Raw genomic sequence first — 26051 nt, 5'->3', positions numbered from 1 at the left:
TTAATAAAAAAAATTTTTTTAAATATGTGAGATTCAATGGGATTATAATTTCTGACAGTCTCTTAGTCAGAAATATCTTGTCACCTGTAGAATTGAAAGGGGCAGGGCAGGGAGCGGTTTCTGTCCTGAGGGAGTCATGTGTCTAATAGACGTTCTTGCTAAGCTCTCAGAGTAAGGGATACAATATCTTGTCCTTTTTCCTCTTCTCCAGTCATTTGTTGGAAGCCACTGACTTACGGTGCTCTGAGGTTTTGTTTTTGGCAGTGGTGGTTTGTTTGTTTTGTTTTTCTTGTCAGACCTTTGGTGGAGCTTCACACCTGCAAGATTCTACCTCACCTGGAAAACTCACTTACGGGGAGTTGGGTGGTAGCACAGCGGGTTAAGCTCACATGGCGCAAAGCGCAAGGACCGGTGTAAGGATCCCGGTTCAAGCCCCCGATTCCCCACCTTCAGGGAGTCCCTTCACAGGCAGTGAAGCAGGTCTGCAGGTGTCTATCTTTCTCTTTTCCTTTGTCTTCCCCTCCTCTCTCCATTTCTCTCTGTTCTAACAACAATGACAACAATAATAACTACAGCAATAAAAAAAGAAAAACTCATATACATATATATATATGTATATATATATTTCAGAAAGAGGGTGAGTGAGACATGTGCATGCAGAGGCATCTCTCTCAGCCCCAGAGAAGAATGTAACTTAGTTATGTTCTTTGTGATGATTCACATCTGTCTTGAATCTCTTGTATTTTAAGCAGACAGCGTGTCGGTGGGTTTATGGAGGCAGAGGATTCTCACTCCTGGAGCCACAGTTGCCTGCATCTCTCTAGTCTATTCCAAGAAAACTTAAAGAGGGACTTGGTGTGATAAATGCTGAGCCTGTTTATCAGTAAACTTACAGGAGTATTTCCCACTTCAGTATACTACGGAATACTAATACTTGCATTTTTGTTTTGGTCACGTGGGTTTGGTTTTATTTCAAATATTACTGATTTCCCCCACATATTTTTCAATCATTCCCCTGTGTTTAAAAATAATAGCCAGCCAACATACCTGGATAATGTACCTGGTCTGCCACGTGTGGAACCTGGGTTAGAGCCCAGCCCCACCACCTTGGGGGAAATGTGGGTGCTGTGCTGGCCTTCCACCTACCCCTTCCGTGACTTTCTCTGAAAAGGTTGACTAGTCACATCAGAGCCCCTGAAATAGTCAATCAGTAAGCAAGCAAACAGCAGAGACAGCTTACTGAATAAAGCACTGGGCTCTCTCCCAAGCGGGAGGTTCAGAATTTGTTGCCTGGCATCACACTTGTCAGATGGATGCTCTAGTTCTCTCTCCTTCTTGTTCTCTCTCTCCTTTCATGGAGTGATAGATAAATAAACTACTCTTTTAATAGGAACAACAATAATTATGGTCATTAAAGATTGAGAGGACTCGGGATTGAAATAATCAAATGATGTTTTCACATACTCTGGAATCTTGAGAGGCTGTCATTTTAGACAGTTGGGTAAACATGTATATTTACAGTCATTTTTTTTTTTTTTGCTTGACATATGGGCACGTTTAATAAAATGCCTATTTTATTTCGCATTAGTTGTTATTCTCCTATATCCTTCATTCTTCTTTTTCTTCTCCCGTAATTATTTAGTTCCACAAATATACATTATATGAAGTTACCCCACAAAGGAGACACTTGCTTTAAAGTATTGTTATTATTTCACTTTTTATTCTCTTTATTTATTTATTGGATAGAGACAGCCAGAAATTGGGACGGAAGGAGTTGATAGAGAGGGAGAGAGATAGAGAGACACCTGCAGCCCTGCTTCACCACTCGTGGAACTTACCCCTTTCAGGTGGAGACTGGGGGCTCAAACCCGGGTCCTTGTGCATCATAACATGTGCGCTCAGCTCAACCAGGGATGCCGCTGCCCAGCCCCTAAAGTATTTTTACACTTTTATTCTTTATTGCTTTCTTCCTCTTTTTGTTCTTCTGCCCTCCTTGCTCCCTATTTCTACACTCTCTTTAAATATCACATGCCCAAGCTCATTAATCTATGGCCGTCATGAAGGGTTGTTGGCTTGTCAGCTTTTTGGGAAATCTTTGCTTCTTGATTCTGGGAGGATTTGCTAATATTCTGTTGATTGCTTCACAGCCTGCAAAACGATACAATTTGTTCCTGAGGCGGCGTCTTATGGTAAAAACAGCCGGTGCTGCTCTTGCTCTGAATGGCTGAAGTGGTAGCCTGAGTCGTTCTTAGCCCAAATAATTCTGTTAACTCTGGGGACCTTGACACTGATCCCCAATGGACTGATAAAGACTTAATCTGATTCAGTTAATAGACCTCTTTTCGAAGTTGTGTGTGCACATCTATACGCATGTATGCTATATATGTATGCATATGAATAACATGCATGGACACACGTACAGAATTCACAATTTCAGGGTTCTTATTATATGAAGATTTCCTATAAAGAATTCAGGTCTGTTACTCACAGGTAGCTACCTCATTCAAAGAAAGCCATGAAGATGTTTGCCTCAATTTTAAAAGGCATCTCTAGTAACAAATCAAATATAAACACATACACAGAGAGAGGGAGAGAGAGAGGGAGAGAGAGAGGGAGAGAGAGAGAGCGAGCGCAAAGTATGTTCATGTCTTGGGGGCTGGGTGGTGGCACACCTGGTTGAACACACATATTACAGCGCGCAAGGACCCGGGTTTAAGCCCCCGGTCCCCACCTGTAGGGGGAAATCTTCACAAGTGCTGAAGCAGGGCTGCAGGTGTCTCTCTGTCTCTCTCCCTCTCTATCACCCCCTTCCCTCTTGATTTCTGGCTGTTTCTATCCAATAAATAAAGATAAAAAGTATGTTCATGTCTTGATCAAAACCAAAGCACAAGATTTTAGTAGCAGTAATTTGTAACAAAATCATAATAGTCTTCTCTCTCGGTCTGAAGATACCTCATATTGTACTACAAGACTAGCAATGATTTCTCTGTGTTCTTCTTAAATGAATCACAGCTTAGAGCGAGGCCCTGGATAGTGACAGAGGCTGCAGCTTTCCGTAGGTAGCGTGTGGGTTCAGGGGAAGGCAGGTATACTACATAACCCATTTTAACTCCACACTGGGGAGACTCATTGTACTAATGCTTTTCTAGCTATTTCATTTTATTGGAATCATCAAATACTCTTCTGATTCCCTTTTAAAACTTTTGTTTGCCCATCCACTGTCACTCTTAGTTGGTTTAGATGTAGCTTGTTCAAAGAATAAGGACATTTGGAAGGCTAAGTTGTCTTAAAAGTGCCCTTCAAAATAAGACTGTCACAAGTTTAGATGAAAAAAAAGAGTTGCTTTATTTTTCTTCTTCTTCTGATACTCTGATGACATTTAACCAGTAATTTTTTTCTGCCCCTATTGACTGCCCCAAGCTTGGATAAATTTTATGAGATAGAATTACTGTGAAAATTTACAAGACTCAGATGATTATTTTTTTGTTTGTTTTAATTTGTCCAGTGATTTATGATCAAGGTATGATGTCTGGATGTCTGTATCAAGGTATGATCAGAGTCTGTGTTTTCTCAGCCCCTTTTACTGACTTGTAGACAAAGTAAGATGATTGTGCGTCCTTTCACTAGGGAGACAGTGTTTATGTGAGTATATTTTTACATTTAATTTTTAGGATCCCTACATTTTCTTATTTCTTTGTCCATTTTTACCCACCATTCCTGGGCTGCTACTTCTCCCCTGAGATACTTAGTAATGTATCCATATGTGAAATACCATTAGTCTACTCATAGACGCCCAGACATTTTTGTTATCCTGTTCTTACCTGACTGACTGACATCTAGTTCTTTTATGAGAAGTCTGCTTGTCCTGACTTGATTGAAAAGTGGCACTGAGTAGTCTCTCTGAGAAACTCACAAACTGTCATAATCACTAGTTTTGAACATTAAAAATGTCCAGTTTCCTAGTCATAGGTTGGAAAGGTCCTTGCCATTACAGGGTTAGACAGACCTTGGACATTCCCAGCACCCTTCCTTGACATTACCCTGAATATTGTTTCTGGCTTATTTATTCCAAGTACTGTTACATATAAACTGTTCTTAAGTCAGACTAGTCAAATAGGAAATTTCTTCTTTCAGAAGGTCTTAACTTTTTAAATATTTATTTATTTTTTCCCTTTTGTTGTCCTTGTTTTTTTGTTGCTGTAGTTATTGTTATTATTATTAATGTCATCATTGTTAGATAGGACAGAGAGAAATGGAGAGAGGAGGGGAAGACAGAGAGGGGGAGAGAAAGACAGACACCTGCAGACCTGCTTCACTGCCTGTGAAGCGACTCCCCTGCAGGTGGGGAGCCGGGGGCTCGAAAAGCCGGTCCTTGCACTTCATGCCACGTGCGCTTAACCCGCTGTATTATCACCTGACTCCCTAAAGCCTCTAACTTTATTTTATTTAATTTTTTGTGTGGTTTTGTAAAGGAAGGAATTACAGCCTGTGGAAGCTGAATTTGTAAATCTACCTACTATGTCAAGGGAATCCCTGTTTGAAAAGGGTTGACACTGACTTCTCTGGGAAGGTGATACTGAAGGGGAAAGTGTGATAATTTTATGGAACCATAGGATAAGCACTGTTTTAAATGTCTTCTTCCAGTGAGATTCACTAACTATCTACAGTCAGTGTCACTACCAAAGTAGTACATAACCATGAATTATTTACCATTCTAATCACGGGTGTATTGTCCACTGAAGGCAAGCCTCCGATGATGACATACTTCTTGGGGTCAGTGTACACATATATTCATATTTTTGTAAGCATAGAGTGGTGTTTTTTTGCATGTGCATGTCGTTAACATTTGTTTTGAATCTTTACTATTTAGTATCTACCTCTGGGGCTGGGTAGTAGCGCACCTGGCTGACTGCATGTGTTATAATATCTATCTCCTTTATGGAATTCACTTTGTAAAGCAGATAGAGCCTTCTGTTGATGAAAAGTCTGGTTATTTGTCTGACCTGTGATTTCAGGACTGAAACACAAAGTAGATGGGAACAAGAGTTTGCTGATCCCTGAACCTCTGTGTCTCTGTCACTTTAAACTTAGTATTTTAACTTTTGTCCTTTGTGTTTCCTGCAGTTTAAGAAACACAAACAAAGCAAAGATTCTATCTTCTTCCGAGATGGGATTAGACAAATTGATTTTGTTCTTTCCTATGTCGATGACTTGAAGAGAGAAGGCGAGATAAAAGCAGTAAGTACTCACACAAGAGAAACATGGGTCAGAAAGTCGGTTAAACTTTTGGACACTAACATCTTTTCTTTCAAGCAGTTAGTGCATTTGCATGCAGCATACACTTTTATCTTAATTTTTTTATTAGATATTTAATAATGACCAAAAAGATTGTAATTCCACACAGTTCCCACCACCAGAGTTCTGTGTCCCATCCCCTCCACTGGAGGCTTCCCTATTCTTTATCCCTCTGGAATATGGACGAAAGATTTTTTTTTTTTTGTCTCCAGGGTTATTGCTGGGCCTCAGTGCCTAGACCATGAATCCACTGCTTCTGGAGGCCATTTTTCCCCCTTTTGTTGCCCTTGTTGTTGTAGCCTTGTTGTGGTTATTATTGATGTCGTTCATTGTTGGATAGGACAGAGAGAAATGGAGAGAGGAGGGAAAGACAGAGAGAGGGAGAGAAAGACAGACACCTGCAGGCCTGCTTCACCACCTGCGAAGCAACTCCCCTGCAGGTGGGGAGCCGGAGCTCGAACTGGGTCCTTGCGCTTTGTGCCACATGCGCTTAACCTGCTGCATTACCGCCTGACCCCCTGGACCAAAGATCTTTATGGGGTGCAGAAGGTGGGAAATCATCACAACATACTTTATTATTATTATTATTATTATTATATTTTGTTTTTTATTCTTACCAGAGCCCTGCTCAGCTCTGGCTTATGGTGGTGCAGAGGACTGAACCGGGGACCTCAGAGCTTCAGCCATGAGAATCTGTTTGCATATCCATTATGCTGTCTCCAATTCCCTGTATGCAACATACCTTTAGATATTAAATATAACTTGCCAAATTTTCATTTTGCAAGCACATGACTCATCTGTTCTGACAGATAGCTGTCATGCCATGGCCTGGCCTTCAATTCTTGTCTGATCTGACTACAACACGCCATTTCCTGAATTAGCTGGTTTGCTTATTTTTGCGAAGTCAGGGCCTTGCATGTGTGCACTTTCACATCTCTGAAGTTTGAAAACTTTATGTAACTTTTTACTGTTTTATGATAATCATTTGGTCTTCCTTTTCCTATACTATAAGAATTTTCCCACCTTAATCTGAATTTAAATCAAGATTTTTTTAAAAAGAAGTTTTCTAAAGTCCACAAATAATAATTATTTGCATATAATTTAACTTTAAAAAATGTATTTATTCCCTTTTGTCACCCTTGTTTTTTATTGTTATAGTTATTCTTGTTTTTGTCGTTGTTGGATAGGACAGAGAGAAATGGGGAGAGGAGGCGGAGACAGAGAGGGGGAGAGAAAGACACACCTGCAGACCTGCTTCACCACCTGTGAAGCGACTCCCCTGCAGGTGGGGAGCCGGGGGCTCGAACCAGGACCCTTACGCCGGTTCTTGCGCTTTGCGCCACATGCGCTTAACCCACTGTGCTACTGCTGGACTCCCAATTTAACTTTTTTTTTTTTTAAGTGAGGCTATTCTGTTCTTCAAGATTAACATGCCATGATATTTTGACTTAAAGATTAATTAAGCATACCATTCTTTAGAACATATATATATATATATATATATATATATATATATATATTTTTTTTTTTTTTTTTTTTTTACCAGTGCACTGTTCAGCTCTGGTTTATGGTGGTGTGGGGGATTGAACCAGGAACTCTGGAGTCTCAGCCATGAGAGTCTGTTTGTATAACCATTATACTATCTACAGCCACACCATTGATATATTTTTTTAATTCTCTTTCCAACTAGGGAGCATAATAGATTTCTGTTTATCAAGTTTTAAAATAGGGTTAGGCAGAGTTTCATGTTTTTTTTTTTTTTTCCCCCAGATGTAGGTCCTATACACTTCTGGGAAGTTAATCCTATATGGCTGAAAATGTCTCAGTTATATTATGAGTCCGACTGCAGGTGAACAGTCAGTCTGGCCACTGAGACTGAGCTTAATCCTGACAACATCCATGGAATAGGCTGTGGTCTGTTTGGAGATGCTGTCATCCTGTACCTCATCTGTCCGTCCCTGGGCAAATACAAGTGTTCTACATAATTCTTCTGATCTGTTTTTCCATAGGAAAGAAGGAAAGAGTTTGAACTGAATCTCAGAAAAACAGGTCTAGAGTTGGAAATTGAAGACAAAATGGTACTTTTAAAGTTGTTGATTTATACAAGAGTCTTGGGGGCTGGGGTTGAATGTGGTTTGCTTTTCTTCTGCTCTTGGGTTTGGGTGAGGTACAGCAGCTATTTGACTGCTGACATGCACACTGGCGATACCTGGACATGTGTTGTTCCCAGTAAGCAAGTAGATTAGTGCTCTGAATATATGACACTGAGCAGAACATGTTAAGATTCAACATATAATTCAATCCTGCATGCAGAGACAATTACATATGTTTTTTTTTTCTTTCATAACTGTCTCGTACAAGACTGTCAGTAAACTGACACCCTGATGAGTTAGTCTGACTATGCTGCAAAAAAACCCTATTTCATCCAGGTTATTTTTCTGATCATGACCGTGCCAACTCCTTATTCATTTTTGGAAAAGTATTTTATTTTAATGAGAGAAAGAGGATGAGAGATATGAGGGAGGAGGGGGAGAATAGGAGAGAGATCGAGAAAGACTTATATAGATAGAAAACTACACACAGGGAGTTGGGTGGTAGCACAGTGGGTTAAGCGCAGGTGGCACGAAGTGCAAGGACCAGTCAAAGGATCCCAGTTTGAGCCCCTGGCTCCCTACATGCAGGGGAGTCGCTTCACAATCGGTGAAGCAGGTCTGCAGGTATCTTTCTCTCCCCCTGTCTTCCCCTTCTCTCTCCATTTCTCTCTGTCCTATCCAACAACAACAACATCAGTAACAACAGCAATTAACTACAATGAAAAAAAAGGCAACAAAATAAATAAATATTAAAAAAAGAAAACTATACACACAGAGAGACAGAAAACTACAGAGAGAGACACACACACAGAGAGAGAGACCAGAGTTCAACTCAGCTCTGGCTTATGGTGGTGCAGAGCATTGATCCTGGGCCATAGGAACCTCAGACATTGAAAGTCTTTTTGCAGAACCTTTATGCTGTCTTCCCAGCCCTCTCCCTTCATTTTTAATCTTCTGCCTTTTAATGTTTTTTTTTTTAATTTCAAAATGTTTTGAAAGACATCTTTCAACCTACTTTGTCCACAAAATTATTACTTGTTTTAAATTAGTCTTCTCTATAGCTTTCATTTATTCCTGCATTCAGTGGATCAATAAATATGTAAAGAAAAAAAAAGCCAAACAATGTCTACTTTTGTGTTTCATTCTGTGTAGTGAAGCCATGCTACCTAGGGTGCAGGCTACACACAGAAACCGGGGCAAGGTGTGCTGTGAGTGCATCTCGTATTTTCTCTGTCGGTTGCTCATATCCCTTAAGTGCAACTCTTGAGTTCAGACTCATTAAAAAACTAAAGGGATTGGGGTTGGCAAAACAGCTCACCTGAACAGTGCACCAGGTGACTCACGCTGAGCCTTGCCCCTTCTGCTTGGAGGAAGCTTGGGACTGTAGTTAATCTCTCTCTCTCTCTCCATATATGTATATATGTTTGATGGAATCACTCCAGAACAGTGAAGCACATGTGTAGCAACAACAACAAGAAAGCAAGCCAGAAGAAATTTATGAGAACCACATGTGCAATCTGCGGATTGGGACTAGTGTTCACTGACCCTGAACAATGTTAGGATTTTTCTCCTCTCTCTCCCTCTCTCTCTTCTTTTTCTTTCTTTTTTTATGCCTCTGGAGTTACCACTGTGGTTCTGTGCCTGCAATACTAATCCATTGCTCCTGGAGACCATTTTTTCTACTTTGTTGAATAGGAGAGAGAGAGATACCTGCTGACTACTTCACCGCTGATGAAGCTTCCTCCCTCCCTACAGGTGGGGCGCCGAGGGCTCCAACCAGGATCCTTGCGCTTCTTACTATGTGCACTTAACGCGGTGCACCACCACCTGGCCCTCTCAGTATTAAGATTTTTCTGTCTCTTTTCTCTCTCACACACACACACACACATAACTTACGTCTACAACATAAAGTCGTTCATGCATGCATATACAAGTGCAATACATACGTGTGTCCTGAACGTTTGCTTTGCTCAAAGTTTTGCTGGAAAGATTTCAATGAATGAAACATGCTCTGGCATCTGCAGCTGAGATGTTTTTCATCACATCTGCGTGTCCTCTGTCACTGTACCCCCCTTGAGATAGAATTCTGAAGATGGAAGAACTTACTTTGTCAAGATCCATGCCCCTTGGGAGGTCCTGATGACTTACGCCGAGGTGCTAGGTATGAAGATGCCGATCGAGGAGAGCGACATTCCCCGGGTGCAGAACTCCCCCTTCAGCTACATGCTCAAGCCTGTGAGGCTTCCAAAGGAGATCAAGCATCCTCATCCAGAATACTTCACGGCCCAGTTCACCAGATATCGCCAAGAGCTCTTCCTCATTGACGAGCCGGCCAACTTCTTTCCGTCGTCATCCAGGAACAGAATTGTAGGTAGAAAGGCAGAAAAGACCTTTGAGCGCGACCCTGCAGAGGAGGGAGGGACCTGTCGGAATCTGGGGCACGTCGGTGCATCACGTGCCCATGTGCGTTATGAGGTCCACACGGTGGTTTTGTGTAAAAAATTGAAAGGTCCATGTGAGGGGCCTGACCTCATGATGCATCTGGTGGAGCGCACACTTTACCTTGCCACGGCCAGGCCCCCTGGGTTGGAGCCCCCGGTCCCCACCTGCAGGGGGAAGCTTCATGGGTGGTGAAACAGGGCTGCAGGTGTCTCTCTGTCTCTCCCTCTCTGTCCCTCCTCCTCTCAGTTTCTCTCGGTCTCTATCCCATAATAAATAAAGATTAAAGAAAAAAATAGTCATTTGACTTAAAAAAATATTTATGGAAATCAGAAAGAAAGTTTACTTGTGCCCCTTGTGTGTTGATTTCTTACCACGTTACAAACTGCTTTTTAAAAGTATAAGAAGCGATTTCTGGCTGTCTCGGTCCAATAAGTAAAGATAAAAAAGAAAGAAAACAAAATCAGTCTGTGGGGCCGGGTGGTGGTGCACCTAGCTGTGCACACGTTCTAATACGAAAGTACCCGGGTTCAAGCCCCCATCCCCACCTGCATGGGGGGGAGCTTCAGGAATGGTGAAGCAGGTCTGCGGGTTTCTCTCTCTCGCTTTGTTTTTCTCTCTGCCTCCAGGGTTATCCCTGGGGGTCAGTGCCTGCACTACAAATCTACTGCTCCTGGTGGCCATTTGTTCCCCATTTTATTGGATAGGACAGAGAGAAATTGAGAGAGGAGGGGGAAATAGAGAGGGAGAGAGACAGATACCTGCAGACCTGTTCACCGCTTGCATAGCTTTCCTCCGAAGGTGGGGACCGGGGCCTGGAACCTGGGTCCTTGTGCACTGTAACGTGCGCTCAACCAGGTATGCCACCACCCATCCACCTGCAAATTGATTCTTGACCTTGAAACTTCTTCCTTTTATTGTTACTTCATAATAACAAAAGTCAGAGACGGGACTTCCATATTTTTTTTCTTTGTCTTATAAATGATGTTTACTGAATTGTTTTTCATCATTGAACCATCAGAGTACTCGTTAGCTAGGTTGACCCAATTATAATTCAGCTTCAGTCTACAGAGGACCCTAAACTGTGACACACTTTCTATCTGAACCAACACTGACTTGTAGACTCCTCATTTGCACAAATAAAAGGCCGTCCGTGACTGAGACTGAATTCTTCCTGTGAAAGAAAAGCCAAATTTTACTGTCTGAATAAATAAATAAAGTTTTTCTTAAGTCCGGATTTTGTTTTATTGAAAATGCCAGGCTACATCGATTACGATAACTTATAAAAAGTCTTAATATCAAGTGGAGCAAAAATTACCACTAGGTTAACACCCCAAGACTGAGTTCTTCTTTTTGGAGAAAATTTCTTAAGGAAAATTTTAAAAATATGCAGAATAGCTAATGTTTACTAGATTATTGATTTAAAAATACCTTCTCTAAAAGCCCCAGGAAATTTGAAGCGTCCATGTCCCCATCGAGACCAAGTGAATGTTGTTAAGCTGTCATCTGAAGAAAATATGAAAAGCTTCAAGGTCTGAGACGTGTGCGTGTGCCTGTGTTTCCGTTGCAGGTTTATTACATTCTCTCCCGGTGTCCTTTCGGTATGGAAGAAGGGAAAAAGAGAATTGGCATTGACAGACTGCTAACTTCTTCCACTTACTCCTCTGCCTTTCCGCTCCATGACGTAAGTATAAACTTGGTTTTGAAATATTGGTTCCATTTTCCCTCCTCTGTACTTCTGAAAGTTGGTTTGTTGGACAAGAAACTTTCTTCAACTTATTTCCTTTTTGTGACAGTGATGAATTTTCATGTTGGGTGTTGGGCACGTTCCCATATTATATATATATAATATCTTTAATACCTCTTCATATTTGAGATTTCAGTAGACTTTTTAAAGGTTATTATGTTTTCAGGTACGTTTCCTGTAGAAACTACCTGTAGCTGTCTATGCATTTGATAGTTATTTTCAATCATATGTAAAGCATTTGGTTACATGTTGACATATAACCATGGTTCTAAGCTCATAGAATGGATACAAAAATTATGCAAAACTGCCAGACTGCCAAACAAGCTAAATAAACATTGAACTTTGTAAGTTCAACAAATAAGTGATATTTAATGGTTAACTTATACGTACATTGATTTTTAATGACACACACCTGAAACTTAAGTAATGCTGTTATTAGCCAGAGTGACTTCAATAAAAAAAAATATTTAGAAAGTTACATATCATCTAAGACAACTTGGTTTCTCAGAGGTTTTTTTTGGGAGACTCTTTTTTATGCTTTTTTAAAAAAAATATTCCCTTTTGTTGCCCTTGTTGTTTCATTGTTGTAGTAGTTGTTGTTGTTATTGATGTTGTTGTTGTTGGATAGGACAGAGAGAAATAGAGAGAGGAGGGGAAGACAGAGAGGGGAGAGAAAGATAGACACCTGCAGACCTGCTTCACCTCTTGTGAAGTGACTCCCCTGCAGGTGGGGAGCCGGAGGCCGGCCTGCCTTCCTTTCTTCCTTCCTACCTTCCTTCCTTCCTCCCTCCCTCCCTTCCTTCCTTCTTTCCTTCCTTTCTTTTCCCCCCCCTGCCTCCAGGGTTATTGTTGGGTCTCACTGCCTGCACTATGAATCCACTGCTCCTGGAGGCCATTTTTTTCTATTTTATCGTTGTTGTTGGATAGGACAGAGAGAAATGGAGAGAGGAGGGAAAGACAGAGAGGGGGAGAGAAAGACAGACACCTGCAGACCTGCTTCACCGCCTGTGAAGTGACTCCCCTGCAGGTAGGGAACCAGGGGCTCAAACCAGGTTCCTTATGCTGGTCCTTGTGCTTCACACCATGCATGCTTAACCTGCTGCACTAGCGCCCAGCCCCTGGAAACTGTTTCTTTTGAGTATCCAAGGGTTAAATTTCAGCCCTTATTGACAGAAGACATCACATGTCTGAATGTATATAAATTTCTTTGAGGAGATAAACTCTTAGAAGTATTGTTTCTTTGGGTTTTGTTTTATTGGCTCATATGATTCTAAGATATGTGTATATAATTTATTTATTCCCTTTTGTTGCCCTTGTTGTTTTATTGTTGTAGTTATTATTGTTGTTGTTATTGATGTCGTCATTGTTGGATAGGACAGAGAGAAATGGAGAGAGGAAGGGAAGACTGGGGGCAGAGAAAGACAGACACCTGCAGATGACTCTCCTGCAGGTGGGGAGCTGGGGGCTTGAACTGGGATCCTTATGCTGGTCCTTGCACTTTGCACCACATGCTCTTTTTTATTTATTTATTTTATTTCTAAAGTTCAATATATTATTTAAACCTTATCTCCATTTTATTCACACATTTCATTTTGTAACATTATGGGTAAGATTCTAATCTTTACAACTACTCACATTTTTATCACCTCATTTTATAATAATAAGATAGGTAGGAAATTACTTTGGAAAGTTAGAGAATTTGAAGCATCTGTGAGTTACTTTAAATTGCAGATAAATAATACAGTTAAGTTGTTATCATGTGTAATTGTTTCTAAGCTGTTACTGCAAAATCAGATTTTACTACTGAAAAGTTTCCATAGCAACGGGAAGACTTTTTTTTTACTTAAGAAAGGAGACATTAACAAAATCATAGGATGGGGGGGTACAACTCCACACAATTCCCACCACCCAGTCACCATATCCCATCCCCTCCCCTGATAGCTTTCCCACTCTCTATCCCTCTGGGAGCATGGACACAGGGTCATTGTGGGTTGCAGAAGGTGGAAGGGCTGCCTTCTGTAATTGCTTCCCCGCTGAACATGGGCGTTGACTGGTTGGTCCATACTCCCAGTCTGCCTCTCTCTTTCCCTAGTAGGGTGGGTCTCTGGGGAAGCAGAGCTCCAGGACGCATTGGTGGCGTCTTCAGTCCAGGGAAGCCTGGCCGGCATCCTGACAGCATCTGGAACCTGGTGGCTGAAAAAAGAGTTAACATACACAGCCAAACAAATTGTTGAAGAATCGTGGACCCAAAGGATGGAATAGTAGAGATGAAGTGTTGAGGGGTACTCACTGCAAACTCTAGTGTACTTCTGCTTTCAGGTATATATTTGCCCTGGTTTATGGATACATGTGAACATAAGCTCTATTTCCTGGAACCTGGTGTATATCTAGGTTTTGGGACTTTGTTAGGAAGTGAACCACCTGGGATGGAATTAGAGAATACTATGAAAGGAAAGGTCTCACCGAGTGATGAAGCTGAAGGGTTGTCATTCCACACGTGTAGTCTCTGGACACAGTCTGAAGTGAAGCATGCTGGGGTGGCACTCCTTGTGTTGATTAGGTTGCGATATTATTTGCTAAGAATTGGGAGAAGCATATGGGAAAGTGGGCCCTACCCTAGGGTCCCAGGACTGGGGGAAGTTTAGGCTGTATAGTGGAAATGTGAGGTTCCTGCTGCCTTAGGGTTCAAGAAGACAATGGATAGTTATTGTTAACATCACATTATTTGGTAATTGGGTTAACTTTGAAAAGTCCCTTTGTTAGACATACAATCAATTTCCCCCCTCATATTAATTAAATAGTGATTTATATGACTACAATTTAATAGGTGGGTACATAAACACCATTCCCACCACCAAAAGATTGTGTCCCATCCCACCCATCCACCCCCACCCCCCGCCAGCCCAGGAAGCCTCATGTCCACCGTCTCCCTCACCACAGGGTTTTTACTTTGGTGCCCTATTTTCAATTTAGTCAGATCCTGCTTTTAGTTTTCCTTTCAGATCTTCTTTCTCAACGTCTGTTCTTCCTCTAGCGTTTGCCCTTCTTCCATAGCCAGTCAACAGCGTCAGGTTGAGCCTGATGTAAAGTTTCGAGACCTCCTTTGAATCTGGAGAGGTGGCAGTCGTTAACTATGTGGGTCATAGTCTGTCTGGAGCCGCAGGGGCAGTTCGGGTCGTCTCTGGCTCCCCAGCGATGGAACATAGCGGCGCACCGGCCATGGCCCGTTCGATAGCGATTGAGGAGGGCCCAATCATAACGTGCTAGGTTGATGAGTGGGATCATCCCATACTCATCTTTATCTTTCTGACTTAGCTCACTTAACATAATTCCTTCTAGCTCTGACCAAGATGGGTCAGAGAAGGTGGGTTCATTGTTCTTAGTAGCTGCATAGCCCCACATGCTCTTAACCCGCTGCGCTACAGTCTGACTCCTGATTCTAAGCTATTTTAATGGTGTACTTTCTAAGAGACACATTCCTTAGATATATAGAAGTGTCGACAGAAGTGTCATCTAAACCCATTATCCAGAGTTGTCAAGGTTTTGTTACTGTGACAATTTCCAGAGCCCAAACTCCCTCTGAGTCTTAAGCTGTCAGGCTAGCTTTCTTCTATTACTGTTTACTTGTTATTTATTTGTTTATTATTATTTGTGTTGGTCATTGACTGGGCCAATTCAACCCTAGTTAGTTGAATACCTTTGCTATTTCTAACATCTTTGATGTTAAGAATTTTCCAAAGTCATTGGCAGTTTTCTAAAGGAGTGTAACTTTCCATGATTTCTTTATTTTGTGTATTTTTACCAGAGCACTGCTTTGGCTTATGATGTTGCAGGGGATTAAATTGTGTATTTTTACCAGAGCACTGCTTTGGTTTATGATGTTGCAGGGGATTAAACCTGGAGTTTAGGACCTCAGGCATGAAAGTCATTTGCATAATCATTATGCTGTCTCCCCAGCCAAGATTTATTTATTTTATTTGGTGTGTGTATGAGAAAGAGAGAAAAGGAAGCAGAACACCACTGAGAAGAGTAGGTGTTGGGGCCAAACCTGGAACTTGGGCAGGTCTTTACTGCTGACGACTGGACTAGTTCTTTGAATGTATTGTTTAATGAGTCAGACAGATGTGCAGAGCCCTGTAACCACCAGTAAAGGCAAGGAATAGAAGATTCTTCTAACCCACAAGGATGTCTTCCGCTTCTTGTTCAGTCCATGATTCTGCACGTTACAGAGCTCTGACCCCAGGGACCTTTGACCTGTTTTTACCCTGACACTACCCAGAGCCCTAACACTAGCCCTGGCCCTGGCCCTGGCCCTGGCCCTAACCCTTACCACTGACCAGACAACAGGAATATTCGTTTAGGTGAATTTAATTAAACTGTTAAAGGAACCATATTCTTCCCTCTCTCCCCACCTTTCCTCTCTTTTTCTCCCTTGTAGGTAAATAAATAAAAGCCTTTTCAGGGGACAGTGGCTTCTTAATAATCCCAAGGGCGTATGGTAAGGTGGGTAGGTCTATCATGATTGACATTTCTTGTTAACCTTTCCTCACTTATGGGCTCATTTCTTTTCTGAAGGTTTTGAAGCTTTTGTCTGCTTGCACGGAAGGCATTACATCTCTTCAAAATATTGCCAAGTCATCAGACAGCTTAATCTTTTCATCTAGTTTTTCAATGTAATGCCTCACACTTGCTAGAAAATGAGTATTACTATTGTTTTAGACAGCCAACGTCTGTTAATTTTCCTCTGTTTTCTTCTGAGTGAAATTTAAGATATTGGACTTGCCCTTTTGTGTCTTAAAAGATTATTTAAAAGTTACTAGTGATTGGGGGCCAGGCAGTAGCACAGCAGGTTAAGAGCACATGGTGCAAAGCACAAAGACTGGCATAAGGATCCTGGTTTGAGCTCCTGGTTCCTCACCTGCTGGGGGGTCGCCTCACAAGCGGTGAAGCAGGTCTGCAGGTGTCTGTCTTTCTCTCCCTGTCTCCTCTCTTGACTTCTCTCTGTCCTGTCCAACAACAATGACAGCAATATGAAACAACAATAGTAATAATAAGGATAAAACAAGGGCAACAAAAGGAAAAAAAATAGCCTCCAGGAGCAGTGCAGTCAGTGCAGGCACCGAGCCCCAGCGATAACCCTGGAGGCAAAAAATAATAATAAAATAAAAATAAAAAATAGTGATTTAATAATGATTAACTAGATTGTAAGATAAGGGGAATAATTCCATACAGTTCCCACCACCAGAATTCTGTGTCCCACCCCCTCCCCTGATAGCTTTCCTTTTCTTTATCCCTCTGGGAGCATGGACCCAGGGTCACTGTGGGATGCAGAAGGTAGAAGGTCTGGCTTCTGGAATTGCTTCCCCGCTAGACATGGGTGTTGGCAGGTGGATCCATCCCCCTAGGCTGTTTCTATCTTTCCCTAGTGGGGTAGGGTGGGGAATTTATTTTTATTTCATTTCTCAAGATGCTCAAGTAGGATAAGCTCTCTAAGAAGACAGTTGCAGGGCTGACAGGACAGCTTCCTTGGACAGTGTGCTCTGTTGCCAGGTTCAAGCCCCACTCTCAAGACATCGAAGGAAGCTGCCAAGCTGTAGTCTCTATCTGTGTGTGTATGTGTGTGTGTGTCTAACTCTATCTAAATATATATATTATATATAATATAAAAATTTCTTAAAGAATAATGCCAAAATAAATTCACAGTCTGAAGAATACAAAAGGTCACCCCGTATCACTAGAGATTTTTACATGCTTCATTCTACACTGAGCACAGTGCGGCCTCCAGAAGTTCACTTGTGTAGTCAGACGCTTGCAGAGAGTCTGTTAAGGAACTGCGTGTGAATGGTGGACTGCTCAGCCTGAGCTGACATTTAGAAAGCCAGTTAGGACCTGACACTAAGAGAAGAGTTTATGCATGAAATAATACTGAAGTTCGGAAACACAAAAATTTAAGTTCTCTTGGAACTGGATATGGGTTGTGGCTGGTTAGGATGAAGGAGGTTCCTTAGAGGACATTCTTGTCATAGCAGTGTTACTTGAAGCCATTCACTTATCTTTACTTGGGGCTGATTTTTCCAGCTATAAAATAAAAGAGTATTTCTAATGTCTTGCCCAGTTTTACCCTTCCTTGAGTCTATGACCCACGGGTATTGTATTAGGATTCAGAGGACCAGCGCTGAGAAAGGGCAAGATGTCTGGGCAAGGGTAGAGAGGATGATCATGCAAAGAGACTCTCATGCCTGAGGCTCCAAAGTCCCAGGTTCAGTTCCCCACACCACCATAAGCCAGAGCTGATCATTGCTGTGGTTGAAAGAAAGGCCAGAAAGGAAGGAAAAAAGAAAGAGAGGAGGAGAGAAAGAAAAGAATGAACAAAAGGAAGAAAGAAAGAGCAGGATGGCAAGCATTAACTTACATCTTAAATAACTGGGTCTAGGAATTTGGTAAATAAATTATTACTGTTACAGTTTACAGTAGACTTTAGTGAATGATTCCATTAGTACTAACGGGCTGGGCAGTAGTGCACCTAGTTAAATACACTTAGTACTAAGCACAAGGACTCACACAAGGTTTGAGCCCCTGGCTCCCCACCTGTAGGGGGGTGCCTCACAAGAGGTGAGGCAGATCTGGAGGTGTCTCTGTCTCTCCCCGTCTGCCTCCTCCTCCCCTCTCATTTTCTCTCTGTCCATCCAGTAAAATGGGAAAAATGGCCTCCAGGAGCAGTGGATTCGTAGTGCTGGCTCTGAGCCCCAGCGATAACCCTGAAGGCAAAAACAAACAAACAAACAAAAAGACAAAAAAAGGAAGGAGAACATAATAAATAAAGTACTAGTACTCTCCATTAGTCCTTAGAAGTAGGACTCATGCATGCACCGTTGACTGTTGTTTAATCACTGTCTCCTTGAATATCTGTAGGGTCAATACTGGAAACCTTCAGAACCTCCTAATCCTGTCAATGAAAGATACCTACTTTGCCAGAACTGGGCCCGGATATCCTATTTCTACAAGGAACAGCCTTTAGACTTGATTAAGTAAGTGTTCAACAAGATTAAACTCGTTAAGATCTGGTGTGCTTACAAGTCCTGCCCTCTAAGCTGATACCCCTATAACCACAGATGTTCGCAGAATGCATTTTGCCTTAGATCAAGGCAACAGGATTTTTTTTAAAAAAAACACTTTGTTAGCTGCCACTCATTCCCTTTTACAACAAGGTGGAAGCTCAGCTATTTCAGCAGGTAACATTAACTTAGATTTGAAGGCTTTAATTTCCATTGAGCACAAATGTGGCTGACTTCCTATTTCAGTATTAACATTTGTGAAGATTTGCTTATTTATTTTTAAAAATTATTTATTTATTTAAATTTTTCCCCTTTTGTTGTTTTATCGTCATTATTGTTGTTGGCATTGCTGTCCTTGTTGTTGGATAGGACAGGGAGAAATGGAGAGAGGAGGGGAAGACAGAGAGGGGGAGAGAAAGATAGACACCTGCAGACCTGCTTCACTACCTGTGAAGCGACTCCTCTGGGGGTGGGGAGCCAGGGCTTGAACCCGGATCCTTATACCGGTCCTTGAGCTTTGTGCCACGTGCACTTAATCCACTGGGCTACAGCCCCACTTCCTCTTCCTCTGTTTCTATCTCCATCTCCCACTAATCTCTCAGATTCTCTGTTCTATCAAATAAATAGAAAATGTGACTGCCATGCCAGGAACAGTGTATTCGTCATGCAGGCACCCTGGCCAGTCAGTAACCCTGGTGGCAATGAAACACACACACACACACACACACACACACACACACACACACACACACACACACACACTCTGGAAACACACGCACACACACTGGAAATACACACACACAGACACTCTGGAAACACACACACACACACTGGAAACACACACACGAAACACACACACACATACACGAAACACACACACACTCTGGAAACACACACACTCTGGAAACACACACACACTGGAAATACACACACACAGACACTCTGGAAACACACACACACACACACTGGAAACACACACACACACTGGAAACACACACACACAAACACTCTGGAAACACACACACACACACTGGAAACACACATACACACACACACACACACACACACACACACACACACACACACACACTGGAAACATGCACACACACCAGAGGTCCCAGGAGCTTGAACCGGGGTCCTTATGCACTCAACCAGGTGCGCCACCACCCAGCCCCTAGAGAAGTTCTCATTACTAGTGAGATCACGAATCTAGAAAGCCGTGGATGGAGAACTGGGTTGCACACCTCCTCAGATACGAAACAGGTCTCTCTGGGACGATATAACACTCCCAACTTCTGGTTCTTCCCTTATCCTCTTCCACAGGAATTATTACGGAGAAAAAATCGGCATTTATTTCGTCTTCCTTGGATTCTACACGGAAATGTTGACGCTAGCAGCTATAGTTGGCTTGTTTTGTTTTGTGTATGGCTTGTTGTCCATGAATGCTAACACGAGCAGGTACGTGCAACAGCGGACACTCCCCAGACAGTGAAAATGCCTTCAGCTTATGTCACAGGCTCTAGTCCTGGTGTCCTAAGCTCTGTCTTGTCAGCAGATAGTTCACCTTTCTGAAAAATGACCCAAACATAGCAGCTGTCCCTTTAGGTGGGACTTTTTGGGAAACCAGTTTTGTTCATTTGTTTTTACCAGAGCAACTGAAGAGAGAGTATCAGGGGTTGAACATGGGACATTGGAGCCTCAGGCAGGAAAGCCTTTCTCAGGAGCTACAGTGTTGTCTCCCAGAGCTGGGAAATCAGTGTGTAAAGATCATCTCTAAAGAATCTACTTCAGGGGCCGGGTGGTGGCACAGCTGGTTGAATGCAAATGTTAACAGTGTGCAAGGACGCGGGTTCAAGCCCCCAGTCCCCACCTACAGGGGGAAAACTTCACAAGTGGTGAAGCAGGACTGCAGGTGTCTCTCTGTCTCTTTCCCTCTCTGTATACACCTTCCTCATGATTTCTGGCTGTCTCTATGAAATTAATAAAGATAAGGATCCTGGTTCGAGCACCCAGCTCCCCACCTTCAGGGGAGTCGCTTCACAGGCAGTGAAGCAGGTCTGCAGGTGTCTGTCTTTCTCTCCCCCTCTCTGTCCTCCCCTCCTCTCTCCCTTTCTCTCTGTCCTATCCAACAACGACGACATCAATCACAACAATAACTACAACAATAAAACAACAAGGGCAACAAAAGGGAATGGATAAATAATTAAAAATAAATAAATAAAGATAATAAAAACTGTTTATTAAAAAGAATCTACTGCAAAGGCAGTGTGACCTGTGACAGAAATCACAGCGTCCGTGTACCCCTTTTGCCATGTGAGTGTGGGGAGCTGGGTAGACAGTAGTTCCAATAAGAATATTTTGGGCCTTGTATCCAATCCCACGCCACTTTAAAAAAATTTATTTATTTACTTATTCCCTTTTTGTTGCGCTTGTTGTTTTATTGTTGTAGTTATTATTGATGTCATTGTTGTTGGATAGGACAGAGAGAAATGGAGAGAGGAGGGGAAGACAGGGGGAGAGAAAGACAGACACCTGCAGACCTGCTTCACCGCCTGTGGAGTGACTCCTCTGCAGGTGGGGAGTCGGGGGCTAGAACCTGGATCCTTAAGTCGGTCCTTCCTTGCGCTCTGCGTCATGTGTGCTTAACCTGCTGTGCTACCGCCTGACTCCCTCACGCCACTGCCACTTTTAAATGTAAATTTACTGGGGAGTCTGGTGTTAGCGCAGCGGGTTAAGCGCATGTGGCGCAAAGCGCAAGGACCAGCATAAGGATCCCAGTTCGAGCCCCTGGCTCCCCACCTGCAGGGGAGTCGCTTCACAAGAGGTGAAGCAGGTCTGCAGGTGTCTGTCTTTCTCTCCCCCTCTCTGTCTTCCCCTCCTCTCTCCATTTCTCTCTGTCCTATCCAACAACAACGACATCAGGAACAACAACAATAACTACAACAGTGAAACAACAAGGACAACAAAAAGGGAATAAATAAAAAAATATTTTAAAAATAAAACAAGGGCAACAAAAGGAAATAAATAAATATATACAAAAGAAAAAAAATATTAAAAAAAAGTAACTTTACTGTTCTCTCCGCAGCACTGAAATCTGTGACCCTGAGATCGGAGGCAAGATCATCATGTGCCCACTCTGTGACGTAGTATGTGATTTCTGGAGACTGAACACCACCTGTCTGGCCTCAAAGGTGCGTCTGCCCGAGGAAGGCAGAGAAGTCTTGCAACGCTCCTCTTCTGACATTGGAATCGACATCGGTTAGCCTTTGTAATGCCACTGTCTTTACAGGTCTCCCATCTGTTTGACAATGAGTCCACAGTGTTCTTTGCAATATTCATGGGCATCTGGGGTGAGTAAATAGCCCTCTCTCTCTCTCTCTCTTTATTTATTTATAAACAGTTTATTCTTAAACTGTTTAAACTTTGTGCTCATCTTTTGTGGCCCTTGTATCAATTTATAATGAGATGTGAGTTTAACAATTTTTTTTTTTTTTTTGCCTCCAGGGTTATCACTGGGGCTCAGTGCCTGCACTGTGAATCCAGTGCTCCTGGAGTTTTTTTTTTTTTTTCCTCTTTTGTTGTCCCGGTTGTTTTATCATTGTTGTGGTTATTATTATTGTTATTGTTGATGTCGTTTGTTGTTGGATAGGACAGAGAGAAATGGAGAGAGGAGGGGAAGACAGAGAGGGGGAGAGAAAGACAGATAGCTGTAGACCTGCTTCACCGCCTGTGAAGCATCTCCCCTGCAGATGGGGAGCTGGGGGCTCGAACCAGGATCCTTATTCCGATCCTTGCACCTTGTGCTTTGTGCTGTCTGCACTTAACCCGCTGCGCTATCGCCTGACCCGCAGTAAATAGCTCTCTCAAAATGCTTTCCCACAGGGAGACGCGGAAAAGTACAAGCTCAGGACAACAGTCCTCTACATCAGTGCAAATGGTGCGTAGGAGCCAATGGATAGGGACCAATAAAATGATCCTGAAGTTAAAAAGAAAATCCCTGTTCAGAATCCTCTTTTTTATACTAAAGTTAAATTTATACCTTTGTGCAGTTGCTGTGAGGGTCCACACCAGCACTGTTTACTCCTTGATTCAGTCGAAGCTCTCTTAACCATCGGCTCATTTTTCTAAGAGACTCTACAGTCTTTGAAGTTTCATATATATTCCAGTTCATGTGGTCTTCCAGAACTGTAGTGCAAACGGGCTTAATACTCCATTTAGGAGAAGATAAATGTAAATATAAAGAAACCTGGAGGGGTACAGAGTCCCAGATAGAGGCTGGAGTCAGAATCAAAGGCTGTTAAGGGCTAGTAAGTTTGTATTTGATCCTAAAGCCCTGTGTCTAATTGTAGGTTCCTATTCTGATCATTAGAAATTTGTTCCTAGGATGCGGGAGACAGCATAATGGTTATGCAGACAGACTCTCAAGCCTGAGGCTGCAAAGTCCCAGGTTCAATCCCCCACACCACCATAAGCCAGAGCTGAGCGGTGCTCTGGTGTTTCTCTCTGTGTCTCTCTCTGTCTGCTTCTCTCTCTTAAATAACAAATAAATAAATAAAATATTTTTAAAAAATTAAAAAAAAAAAGGTAATTGCTTCCTAGAAGGAGCCAGGTGGTGGCGCAGTGGGTTTTGCGCACATGGCACAAAGCATAAGGACCGGTGAAAGGATCCTGCTTCAAGCCCCCGGCTCCCTACCTGCAGGGGGGCACTTCACAAGCAGTGAAGCAGGTCTGCAGGTGTCTTTCTCTCCTCCTGTGTCTTCCCCTCCTCTCTATTTCTCTGTGTCCTATCCAATAACAACAACAGCAATAACAATAACAACAAGGGCATCCAAATGGAAAAAATGGACTCTAGGATCAGTGGATTCATAGTGCAGGCACGGAGGCCAGTCAATAACCCTTGAGGCCGTGTGTGTGTGTGTGTGTGTGTGTGTGTGTGAGTGTGTTCTTAGAAGTAGAATTCCTCTCAATTTTACCTCACTTGTGGATACCACAGTGCCCTGAAACTGCTAACACCATCAGTGAATTGAATGGTTTCTGTTAGTATACAAGTAACTCAGTGAAGTTGGGAAAGGAGTAGGTGGGAATAGTGTTTTGCGGACATGTAATCTGAGGAGATGAGAAATTCTACTCCTGAGTCACCCACTGTCCTGAGGACCTCTAAAGCCCTCACCCCCCAGAGAGAGAGCATCTCAGAGGAGGCTGAAAGAACTTTGTAAAATGTCCTACAGTTTGGGCGACTCAGGGAAAAAAAATAGATGTTTTGTTATAATTATTTATTTATTTATTTATTTATTTATTTTTTTCCTCCAGGGTTATTGCTGGGCTCGGTGCCTGCACCATGAATCCACCGCTCCTGGAGGCCATTTTTCCCCCTTTTTGTTGCCCTAGTTGTTGCAGCCTCTTGCAGTATTATTGCCATTGTTGACGTTGCTTTGTTGTTGGATAGGACAGAGAGAAATGGAGAGAGGAGGGGAAGACAGAGAGGGGGAGAGAAAGATAGACACCTGCAGACGCGCTTCACCGCCTGTGAAGCGACTCCCCTGCAGGTGGGGAGCCGGGAGCTCGAACCGGGATCCTTACGCCGGTCCCTGTGCTTTGCGCCACTTGCGCCTAACCCACTGCGCCACCGCCCGACTCCCTGTTATAATTATTTTTAAAGTCTTTTTTTTTTCTTTGTTTTTGTTTCTTGCATACAGAGAGAAATTGAGAGGGGAGGGGGAGGATAGAGAGGGAAAGAGACAGACATTTGCAGCATGGCCTCACCACCCGTGAAGCTTTTCCCCCTGCAGGAGCTGACCAGGAGCTTGAACCAGGGTTCTTGTGCATTGTAATGTGTGTGCTTAGCCAGATGTGCCACTGCTTGGTCCCTTACAAAAAAGTCTTTAACAAACATAAATATGTGTGTTTAAGAGTGGTCAAAGGAGCAAGAGTAGCTGTGTTGACTAGATCCCCTAAAGTGACATACCATGAAAGAGACATTCCAAAGAAATGGCGTGAGGCTGGAGAGCCGTCTCTAGGGAAGAGCTCAGCCCAGTGTGGTTGAGACCCTGCATCTGATCCCTGACAGCCCGTGACAGCAGTGAGGAGGGAGTAAGTAGCCAATGAGCTTATAACTCCAGTTAAGACAGATGCGGCAGCTCAGGACACACCTGTAGACAACAGAAGGTAGACTTCAGATTTTCAAAGAGAGTAGCCATCAAATTTTCTTATCAAAATAACTGTTGATGAGGCTTATCCTAAGGTGTGCATACATGAGCAAACAGAATTGGAGCTGTTAAGAGAGAGATTTGCACAGAAAAGGTGAGGTTGTTGGAATCAGTGATACCAGGTAAATGACTGGACTTTTAAAATGTATATACAGAATTTATAGATTTGGGGCAGGGGTAACTAGCATAATGGTTATGCAAAGAGACTCTCAGGCCTGAGGCTCAATCCCCGGCCCCACCACAAGCCAGAGCTGAGCAGTGCTCTGGTAGGGAAAAAATAAAAAGAATTCCTACAGTCTTTCTTTTTTTTTTCTCCAGGGTTATTTCTGGGGCTCTGTGCCTGTACCATGAATCGACTGCTCCTGGAGGCCATTTTTTCCTGCTTTTGTTCCCCTTGTTGTAGTTATTATTGTTATTGTTGATATCAATATCATTTGTTGTTGGATAGGACAGAGAGAAATGGAGAGAGGAGGGGAAGACAGAGAGGAGGAGAGAAAGACAGACACCTGCAGACCTACTTCACCCCCTGTGAAGTGACTCCCCTGCAGGTGGGGAGCCAGGGGCTCGAACAGGGATCCTTACGCTGGTCCTTGCGCTTTGAGCCACCTGCACTTAACCCGCTGCGCCACCGCCCGACCCCCTCATAGAGTCTTAGAATTAACTTGACAGGGAGTCAGGCAGTCGTGCAGCAGGTTAAACACATTTGGCACAAAGTGCAAGGACCTGCGTAAGGATCCTGGTTCGAGCTCCTGACTCCCCACCTGCAGGGGAGTCGCTTCACGGGTGGTGAAGCAGGTCTGCAGGTGTCTGTCTTTCTCTCCTCCTCTCTGTCTTCCCCTCCTCCCTCCATTTCTCTCTGTCCTATCCAACAACGACATCAATAACTATAACAATAAAACAACAAGGGCAAGAAAAGGGAATAAATAAATAAAAAAAACATTTAAAAAAAAGAATTCCATCCTTGGGGGTTGGAATACTTAAAAAAAAATTGACAGTGGTAAGGAGTGAGTTATAGGGAAATTGAACATTTGAATCTTTCACAGGGGAGAAAACAATAATTAAATATTGTTGGATGATGTGATATGTGTATGTATATGCAAAAGAGAAGCATGGTTCTGACCAACAGAAGAGAATCTTTGTATTACAACTATTTCTCGCATCTCTCCGTAGTAGCATATTCATGTGTATGTAATACAGACATGGACATGTGTTTCAT

General features: G+C 42.7%; 1 protein-coding gene across 11 annotated transcripts in view; it reads left to right on the top strand.

The window, feature by feature from the left end:
• ANO5 (anoctamin 5) overlaps positions 1 to 26051 on the top strand; it is a 144212-nt gene that overhangs the window by 18194 nt on the left and 99967 nt on the right. For 5 of the 11 annotated variants that reach the window (XM_060177007.1, XM_060177010.1, XM_060177011.1 and 2 more), the window contains 9 exons: positions 2148 to 2189; positions 5125 to 5238; positions 7305 to 7373; positions 9471 to 9755; positions 11398 to 11511; positions 18487 to 18602; positions 19953 to 20087; positions 21715 to 21820; positions 21919 to 21979. In XM_060177007.1, the coding sequence (XP_060032990.1) occupies positions 2148 to 2189; positions 5125 to 5238; positions 7305 to 7373; positions 9471 to 9755; positions 11398 to 11511; positions 18487 to 18602; positions 19953 to 20087; positions 21715 to 21820; positions 21919 to 21979 (1042 nt within the window). The remainder of the gene's footprint in view (positions 1 to 2147; positions 2190 to 5124; positions 5239 to 7304; positions 7374 to 9470; positions 9756 to 11397; positions 11512 to 18486; positions 18603 to 19952; positions 20088 to 21714; positions 21821 to 21918; positions 21980 to 26051) is intronic. The other 6 variants (XM_060177009.1, XM_060177008.1, XM_060177012.1 and 3 more) reach the window with 3 other exon arrangements.

Source organism: Erinaceus europaeus, chromosome 17, assembly GCF_950295315.1.
Source record: "Erinaceus europaeus chromosome 17, mEriEur2.1, whole genome shotgun sequence".
Lineage (NCBI taxonomy): Eukaryota > Metazoa > Chordata > Mammalia > Eulipotyphla > Erinaceidae > Erinaceus > Erinaceus europaeus.
This window is presented reverse-complemented; position numbering and strand designations above follow the sequence as displayed.